The sequence below is a fragment of the Corticium candelabrum genome, chromosome 21, assembly GCF_963422355.1.
Source record: "Corticium candelabrum chromosome 21, ooCorCand1.1, whole genome shotgun sequence".
Taxonomy (NCBI): Eukaryota; Metazoa; Porifera; class Homoscleromorpha; order Homosclerophorida; family Plakinidae; genus Corticium; species Corticium candelabrum.
The window spans coordinates 762,501-772,500 of record NC_085105.1 but is presented as its reverse complement, the minus strand read 5'-3'; the positions used below and the strand labels follow the sequence as shown (position 1 = coordinate 772,500).

Below are 10,000 nucleotides of genomic sequence, written 5' to 3'. Positions count from 1 at the left end.
CCGTAGCTTGCAGCCTTCGGGTAAAGAAGATGTCACTTAGATGAATCAAAGGGAAGTACGCAAGTGGCCACGTGTGCACACTTGTCTGGGTGGACACAATGATTATTCCATCATATTGATGACTGACCTGTCTGACGGTGGGTTGTTTGTCAAGAATGTACTCGAGCATTGGTCTGACAAAATACTCCTGATATGCACCAGCAGACTACACAACATGAATGTCAGACTAACAGCTTGAATGAAAGACGGGGAGACTAACAGATCCTGCAAATTCCAGAATATCGTCAAAGACACAAAGAGACCATTGATGTTCAGCCGGACTTCTTTCTGGTCCCTGCAACATAAATAAAATTACTTCACACACACACACACACACACACACACACACACACACACACACACACACACACACACACACACACACACACACACCACAACAAACATGTACATACCAGCATCAGAGCAAATATCGGGCACAATGGGTTGAAATAAGGCAGGACAGCATCACCGTGTACACCAAACAGACTATGAATAACATCAGCAACCTGAAACTCAAGACATTTAGAAAGTATCAGAGCATCATGATTGATAAACAATTACTTTGCTGAGCAGCATTTCGTTTGTCTCTCCCTCAAACTGCAAATCTTCCTCCACACCCTCATCATAATCCTCTTCTCTTCTCTTCTCTATGGTCAAGAAAAACAAAGAAATAAACTATTGCACTCACACATGTTGGATCTACAGGTGAACAAGACAAACAGGCAGACACACACACAGACAGATAGACAAACAACAGTAAACAAATAATCAAATCTACGTGTTCTGCGTGTTCAACACGCGTCCAATACCAACAAATCCAAATTTCTGTCTCCCAATCCTATTTCTGCATACACCACCTGTCATACCTTGTATGTCCGCTACTGATTTGAAGTGTTCTCCCAGTCGCACTTGAAGCACCTTCATTATTTCTCCCGTCTGCTCTCTTGTTAGTCCCTGCTTTCCGATTTCTTTGACACACTTAAATAGAGATTTATATAGACAGAGTTGTGGGGAGAGAAACTCGAGCATTACCTGACAGAGAGAGTCGAGAAAACCTGCTACTACATCTTTGTCAGGCTCTTTATCTAGCGCTTCTTGAACGACAGAGAACATGCTGCTCCACAGCTGACAGACAAACTCATCACCTGGTCAACAAACAATAGTACAAAAATCACAATAAAACAAATTAGTGTGAATTGTATTGTGAGATGCAATGGGCTAGTTGATAGTTGGAGATGTTTAGTAATGTATTAAAGTGTGTTAGAACGCTATGTTTGGCCTGGGATTGGCAAAAAGAAATGAGGAGATTACAATTCTAAAGTAATTGATCGGGTAGTTCTGCCAGTTCCTGTATTGTCTGTCTGTCTACCTGTCTGTCTGTTTCCCTGATTCCAGGAGTTAAGCCAAACAAGTGAGGTCACATTGTTGGAATTGCCATACCATTCGTTGCTACTAAAGTACCAAAAGAAGTAAAGGTATTAGACGTGGGGGTAGGCCTGGTAAAGAACTACTAAAGTATTCCTACATAACGACAAGCCAAACGTGAAACTTGTTAGCAATAGGCAACAACTTAGTAGCAACGGTCTAATGCATGTGTTCGGCCACATTTCCAACTTCCCCAAACATCAAATAGCAAACTAGAGAGTTCTAAAGTTCCACAGTCTGAACCATTTTGGAAGCAAAACTCTTTCCTTTCCAATCCACCACCCACCACAAAACTTGTGTGTTAGGTACAGTACACCTCATACCTAATCGCACACCAAGCAGTGTGTACTAGAAAATCTAATCCTGCCTATAAAAATTACCAAATATAATCAGTGAACCCTGCAAGCTACACAAAGTGTATACCAAATACTAGACAATAGTCATCACCATTAAGCCCAACCATTTATTGAAATACCTCCACTCTCCAGTCGTCTGTCTGCGAGCGTATGTACACGTTTGGGACCTTTCTAGAAACAGATAGAGTGGAAAGACCCGCTAACGTGTTCGATTGGGCACCCTTTTCTGGATAGAATACAAACCTTTCCGGAAAGGGACAGACTTAGAAACGTATTACGCTGTTCGATTGGTAACTTTTCTGTTTCTGAAAAAGGGTAGAGGATAGACTTTCCAACCTATCCTACCATCAGTATGGATAGAAAGAATAGAAAAAGCACCTAGATATGTAAAAACTTGAGTCTCTACTTGCTTTGACCTTCCAAAGCAATGCGCTCGATTACCCTAGCATTTCCAGACCACTATTTGCGCATATTTTGGATTGCCCACGCAAAAGTCTCAAAGACTTGCAGTTGATTTCTTGTGTTTGGCAGCAAAAACTCCCGAAAGTTAGTAGATATTCTAACAGATGGAAAAGTAGATAAAATGGCTATGACAAAGAATACGTACACATGGGGTGATTATGACCCAAAGGCACTGATTCTCTCTATACAACAAATTTGCAAAAAAATTCAGAATTTTTTTCTTTCAAAAAATATATGAGAGTCAGTTGCAGCTAGAATGCATGAGATTCCATTTCTTGTTACTGCTTTACCGTATTGTCATTGTTTGTGTTCTCTATAATCAACAAATTTACATTTAGAGAAGATGCGACGCATGCGCATCACTCTGTTACCATCTCATCTATCTCGCTTGGAAAGGTTGTGTGTTTGGTAAACGTGCCTTGTCTCTTTCCGCTCTATCCAACTCTAGACTTTTCCAGAAAAAAGATGGTCCCAAATAAATATGCCCTTCAATATATTTTACACCATTTGTTGATAACCACTTCTTATAAAATGTCACACGTTGTAAAGGCTTGAACTAAAGTGGATTGATATTATACCAGTAGGGAAGCCTTTCTAGGGTTTGGTGAGCACAATGAGTTCTTTGTTGTGGGTCATCAAGAATTTCAGTTACTGTGACCGACTTACTGACGTGTGGTTAACTAAACCACATGACACGTGATCAACACTTCATGACTACACAACATAATACTAAACTCTAACATGAAAATGAGGAGAGAGATACAATGACTTATTGATCAAACAGCAATAGACGTTCATAAACAAACGTATCATTCTCTAGCCTCAATTTGCCTTCAGTTTAGTGAATTTAGTGAATATTCTCTCTGACAATTTGTGGGTACATGTGTATTACCATGTGTGTAACTTGCCACTCTACAGTGTGCTAGACTGAAAAGTGAGGGATGCAGACAATTCAATATGAAATGGTTGCATGACGTCTCCACAATAAATTAGCAACCTATTTCTCAATGCTATTGTAAACAGCACAGGACAGCTTTGTGTGTGTGTGTGTGTGTGTGTGTGTGTGTGCGCGCGCGCGCGCACGTGCGTGCGTGTTTTCTGTTTGTCTGTCTGTCCGTCAGTATGTATGTATCCACATGTTGTCTGTCTATTCTCAACACACACACACACACACACACACACAACAATAACAACAACAACAAAGTCTAATCAATCTCTACCTCCCCACCTTTAGGTCTGGCACATTTCAAAAGACAAGGAAGAGAATCGGCCGCTGCCAAACGCACTCTTGCAACAAGTCAAGAGAAACACAAGCAAACAACACAACAACCTCCCATTCATCAAACTGTGTGGATATCTTCATGAAGAATGAACTTGAGCAATGACATCATTAAGACTGCAACCTACAACACAGAATTCTACACTTTGAATAAAAGACAAAGTAGTACACACAACAGACAAAAGGATGACATAAGCAAGAATGCACAAACACATACCAACATGCATGCAAACAGGCAAACAAACAGATAAACAAAAAACAGACAAGCAAACAAACAGATAAACAAACAGATAACCAAACAAGCAAACAAACAGACAAGCAAACAAACAGATAAACAAACAGGCAAACAAACAAGCAAACAAACAAACAAGCAAACAAACAGATAAACAAACAGATAAACAAACAGACAAAACAGGCAAACACAGATAAACAAACAAGCAAACAAACAGATAAACAAACAGACAAAAGAACAGGCAAACAAACAGAGAAACAAACAGACAAAAAACATGCAAACAAACAGACAAAAACAGGCAAACAAACAGATAAACATACGATAAACAAACAAGCAAACAAACAGACAAAAAACAGGCAAACAAACAGATAAACAAACAGGCAAATAAACAGATAAACAAACAAGCAAACAAACAGATAAACAAAAAACAGACAAGCAAACAAACAGATAAACAAACAGATAAAAAAGTAGGCAAACAAGCAGATAAGTAAACAAGCAAGCAAACAGACAAACAAAAACGAGAATGAGAACAATGATCAACAGGCAAACGAGCTCACCTCTTCTACATAATCAACAAAACCTTCTTCCAAGTCGCGTGCATAGCACACGAGCATCTGACACGCTGTACACTTATCTTCTAGTCCTCCAGTCTTGATACCAAATCGTCTCTACTCAATACACAACACAAACGCAATTAGTTCAATACAAAAGAAAACAACAGACCAAAGTCTCACCTGATCAGCTAACGTGATGCTTTCCCAGTCATTCTCATCCAGACCATCATCATCTTTGAAACACAAAGACAAAGGATTGGTGTGACTCTAGAATAGTTAGTTTGTCAAGATGGTGATTTGGTTTACCGTCGACATCCAATAATGCAACTTCAGGTTCTATTTTTGCTGTCTTCAAAATGTGTGGCATGACGACGGGTAAGTAGGGAAGAAATTCCTTCTGCAGGATCTTACACATACGAGCCCATGCTGAAATCAAGTATGTAACCTAATACAAATGGTGTTACAGATTGAGAGTTAAATGAAGGGACTAAGAGACAAGTAAAGCGATTACAAGATGCAGTCACTACGTGGAAGGTGGGCATACTGTAGACAAACAAGTTGGTTGGCAAGCAAGTAAGCAAACAACTGGACAAACAAATAGACAGACATGCAATACATAGACAGACATGCAATACATGAACAAACAAATAGACAGACATGCAATACATAGACAGACAGACATGCAATACACGGACAAAGAAATAGACAAACATGCAATACATGGACAAACAAACAGACAGACAGACATGCAATACATGGACAAAGAAATAGACAAACATGCAATACATGGACAAACAAATAGACAGACATGCAATACATAGACAAACAAATAGACAGACAGACATGCAATACATGGACAAAGAAATAGACAGACAGACATGCAATACATGGACAAACAAATAGACAGACATGCAATACATGGACAAACAAATAGACAGACAGACATGCACTACATGGACAAACAAATAGACAGACAGACGTGCAATACATGGACAAACAAATAAACAGACAGACATGCAATACATGGACAAACAAATAAACAGACAGGCATGCAATACATGGACAGACAAAAATACAAACATAAATGCATAAACATACTGACAGACAACAAAATAAATAGTGACAGCCTGCAGGCAAGACAGACTAAACAGTACTGTACACATTGCAGCAATTACATGACCATTTCAGCACTACTCATTCGTTAACCTGCGGATCGTCATCATCAAACTCCTCCCTGTCCGTCTGCACCTTAATAAGCAGCACAAGCACATCGTCTGCATCTGGCAAGAACTGCAAAGCACACCAACAACGTCCAGTAACAATTCTGGCACTCAAAAAGCAACAATAGTTGTCATGCACTGGTTACTGTATTTGTTGATTAATTTAGCTACTAATGTTCTAACTGTGGTGTTTAAATGGGGAGGTGTTTATTCAAGAGCGACGTTTATTCAAGGACAGCATTTATTCACACGTTGAGACGTCGTGTGGCACACCAGTATGGGGTGGAGGGAGGGAAAGGGGTACAGTAGTCTAAAGAAACGTTCGCCTTACCTATGCCTCTGAAAAAGTCGTACAATTTTTCCTTCCAACTTCGAGCAATAGATCTTGCTGAATCGATTGGAATTCATTGAAATGTGGCTTTTATTCGAGAGCGGCGGTTATATTCTATCTGTACTCTTAGCTGTGGCATTTAAACCCACCATAGCAGCAGTTGGCCACCCTTGATTGTGTGTACAAACACGACTGTTGGATGGCATTCAACCGTCAAACGACCTTCCCAACTATCACTTCGACGGTAAAACCGTTCTGAACCGTAAATATGATAACAACAACTAACACAACAAACTCATTACTGTTGGCATTTTTGTCGCAAGCATGTAGTCATTGTAGACAGACCAAAGGTGTGCTACTTACAGGAAGCATAAACTAGTGGAGTTGGCGAGATCGCTGAGGTTGTCTGTCTAGAGATCTGCCCTCACTTAATCACGTGATCTCAAATGATATACGAATCAACGAAGGTGCTCTACATCATGAGTTCTGGAAACTTTCATACACGATCAATGTGTGTAGTTAAAATGATAGAAACAATACACAATCGAAATCCAATCCCAGGAAATGGAATGCAATATGAAACAGACTGTACCCAATCGGGTACACTACGAGATCATAACTGACCGTTTCTCTTCCGACTGCCAGACCAATGAGACTGATGCACTCGATAACTCGACCTCTGAGTGCTCGGTGCTCTTTCGCTGTCAAGGATTGAAGGAGGAACTTGAGATTGGGCATGAAGTAATGGTAGAATGGAACAAAGTGTTCCTCTGCTGTGTCTGCAACGGTTGCTAGAGTCGTGATAAGCTGCTCGATAATTGTTTGTGAGTTTTTCTCGCTAAACTATAATAGAAATGAATAACATGGCATCGTTTTGTGTGGCTATCTTCGCCGTGTTTTTGGTACGACAAACAAACAGTAAGCAGAAAGAAAGACGACAGGCAAATAGATACAGACAAACAAAATGATGAATAAAGAGACGAAACAACAGACAAACAAACAGACAGACAAACAAACAGACAGACAAACATACAGACAAACAAACAGACAGACAAACATACAGACAAACAAACAGACGAACAAATAGACAAACAGACAGACAAACACACTAACAAACAGACAAACAAATAGACAAACAGACAGACAAACAGACAAAGATACAGACAGATAAAAAAGCATACAAACCAACCAAACATTCACAACTTACATTCGGCAAGTTATTTGCCATCAAAGTCTGAATTGTGCACAGTATCATCTCCAGGTAAGGAACGACCTTTTTCTTGGGACAATTTTCTACAAAGTTAGAGACAGCTGCAGCAGCATGTCCTTGAACTCGTGGATTCTCAACATCGCCCATCACATGCAACAAAGCAGGAAGAACCTAGACACAAAATATGTTTTAATGTTTGTGTGCGTGCGTGTGTGTTTGTTTGTGTGTGTGTGTGTGTGTGTGTGTGTGTGTGTGTGTGTGTGTGTGTGTGTGTGTGTGTGTGTGTGTGTGTGTGTTGATAACCTACACAACTTCCTCCTCACCTTCGTATGAAAATTCTTCTGGAAGTCTTTAGCAAAGTCGACTGCCATCTGCCCTAAACAGTTGCAAGCAGCAAAACGTACTCGAGGATGCTACAACGCAATACAACAACGCATAACAAAATATTGGCTATCATGTTGTGTACTCTGGTTTACCGGATCTTGTAAGAAAGGAAGAATTGCATCAACCAGTTGAGAGAGAATCGCTAGCATTTGAGAGTGACATCCTTCGCCAATGGTTGATATTGCCATTATTGCTGCATGACGATATCGCCAATCACCTGCACCCAACGTGCTGCATCACGAATGATGTTGTACAACAACATTGGATAAAGGGGCAGACAGGAATATAGATATACAAACAAACAAACATACAAACACAAAAACAAATTGATGGTAACACAAATAAATAAATAAATAAATTTTTAGTACATAAATAAATAAATTAATTAATTAATAGTAAATAAACAAATTAATTAATAATAAATAAATAAATTATTAGTAGTAGTAAATATTATACCCGGATATTGATGGAAGATGGACGTCTAGCTGTATCACTCGTCTCAGAGCTAGCTGAGGAGCACGTTCCTTGTTGGGAACCAGGACAGGGCTCGAAAAGTCGGCATCTGGAATCACTGGAGCTGTTCGGAAGACCAGGAATAGTTCTGGGCGTAGGGCGACTGGTCGAACTATCTCTCGTGCGGCGTCTGATTTGAATTTGGCTTCAAATCCCGCTGACGAGACTACTGTGATGCCCACCGTTCCTAGCAAATCTTGTGTTTCGGCTAACAGGAACGGCAATGCAACAAGACGAAGGAAATGGACGCAACAAATGAATAGGGAAGTGATGTTTTGTTATTACTACGTCCTGTTGTCATGCAAGTTCTCTGCTTTCAGAAAACCCATGCATCAGCTGTGGTGTGAACAAAATCCTTCTCTGACTGACGTCTCTGAGCAGCGTTTGGCAGACCAGAAGCAATATCTCTTAACTTCTGGAAGTCTGACTGAATCAGAGTTGGAGGAGGTTAAACGCGACTGGTGTTTGTCTTGGTGTGCAGATGTCGGCGTTGGATGTGGTTTCTGCTCTATCATCTGATAGCTCAGTTGTCACGCCTTTGCTTGACAATGTGTCACCTTGCATGGCTTCAGTCAGGATGGCACCTACTGCACGTGGTGGGAAACCTGTCGTGTCAATGATGCAAGAGGATCATGAGTTTGCTAATCACTTGGAAGATGGCTCCCTTGTTCAGTCAGTCACTGTTCTCTCTAAGAACTGCTCATCTGCAAGAGATAGTGGTGATATCCTATCCGTAGATGACACTTTGGATTCAGTTCAGTGCAGTGCTGTCAGGGAATCACCATCCCTTGTGACTCTGTGAGCTCTGATCTGATGACTACACATCCTAGTATAGCTTCTCGGCTAGAAAAAATGGAAACTCCTTCATCTCAACTCAGTCCAGACTGCTGCCAAACGAAGGATGGTCTTTCGCTTGATTGTGATGTTGCTGTGGACCCTGTACTTTGTCGAGAGTTTCTTGAGGAGTTGCAGAAAGTCAGGCAAATTCCTATCTGTGAGAGACAATGCCTTCCAAGGATCTTTGTGAACAGTGGAACCCTGAAAGCTTATTGGTGATCTTAACACAATCATCAGTTCGTTGAAGAATGAACCAGATATGAGTGAAATCAGTTACCTGGTATACTCTGCTGCTTCGCTAGTGTCCAAAAGGCGGGGCTTAAAGACGACGAAGTCAACCAATTCTCAAACACCGACATGGAGACGAAGGCTGGATATGGAGATTCTCACACTTCGACGTGCGATCTCACTGTTGCTGGAGGTTAGAAAGGGTTCATTGGGCATTCGTATGTTACATGAACTCCGACGTCTTCGGCATCGGTTGGGCATTTCCTGTTCGGAGAGTTGTGAGGTCTCCATCAATCGATTGAAAATGGAACTTAAGTCCAAGGTCGAGCGGACCAGGAGGCTGGAGAAGAATCGTAAGAGACTTCGCCAGAATGGTTTGTTTCAACGAGATGCCGGACGGTTTTACAGAGAGCTGGATAAGCAGACTATCCAGGTCACTTCCCCGCCATCCGAGTCTGAGATCGAACAGTATTGGGGTGGTATCCTAGAAACTGAGGTACATCACAATGAGTCTGCCTTCTGGCTGAGATGTCAAACCAATGGCAAGACGCACCGGACAGATGAGCAGCAGTGGTTACCTATCTCAGACAATGAGGTCACATCGTGTCTCAAAAGGATGGGGAACTGGAAGTCTCCTGGTCCAGACAAGGTTTATGGTTTCTGGGTCAAGCGTATCACGTGTCTTCACACTGATCTGACTCATAACTACAACCTGCTGGTTCAGAATCCAGACTCTGTACCCGACTGGTTGTCTCAAGGAATAACTACTCTGATTTCTAAGAATGACAAGACTGACCAGGCCAAAATTACCGGCCTATCACGTGTCTGTCTGTCTTCTATAAGACCCTCACCTCAGTCATCAGGCAGAGGATTGCAGGGCATTTGGATCAGAGAAACCTCATGGCTCCGGAGCAGAAGGGTTGTCGACAG

General features: G+C 41.2%; 1 protein-coding gene across 2 annotated transcripts in view; it reads right to left on the bottom strand.

Moving 5' to 3' along the window:
• The window catches only part of LOC134196376 (importin-5-like), a 23,025-nt gene that overhangs the window by 859 nt on the left and 12,166 nt on the right, over window positions 1–10,000 (bottom strand). For both annotated transcript variants that reach the window (XM_062665483.1, XM_062665484.1), the window contains 17 exons: window positions 7,585–7,709; window positions 7,432–7,521; window positions 7,106–7,279; window positions 6,523–6,741; window positions 5,554–5,637; window positions 4,654–4,792; window positions 4,528–4,580; window positions 4,351–4,461; window positions 3,640–3,685; window positions 3,511–3,570; window positions 1,072–1,184; window positions 906–1,017; window positions 601–686; window positions 453–545; window positions 260–334; window positions 128–205; window positions 1–14 (listed from right to left, as the gene is read on the bottom strand). The exon at window positions 1–14 is cut by the window's left edge and continues 53 nt beyond it. In XM_062665483.1, the coding sequence (XP_062521467.1) occupies window positions 1–14; window positions 128–205; window positions 260–334; window positions 453–545; window positions 601–686; window positions 906–1,017; window positions 1,072–1,184; window positions 3,511–3,570; window positions 3,640–3,685; window positions 4,351–4,461; window positions 4,528–4,580; window positions 4,654–4,792; window positions 5,554–5,637; window positions 6,523–6,741; window positions 7,106–7,279; window positions 7,432–7,521; window positions 7,585–7,709 (1,672 nt within the window). The remainder of the gene's footprint in view (window positions 15–127; window positions 206–259; window positions 335–452; window positions 546–600; window positions 687–905; window positions 1,018–1,071; window positions 1,185–3,510; window positions 3,571–3,639; window positions 3,686–4,350; window positions 4,462–4,527; window positions 4,581–4,653; window positions 4,793–5,553; window positions 5,638–6,522; window positions 6,742–7,105; window positions 7,280–7,431; window positions 7,522–7,584; window positions 7,710–10,000) is intronic.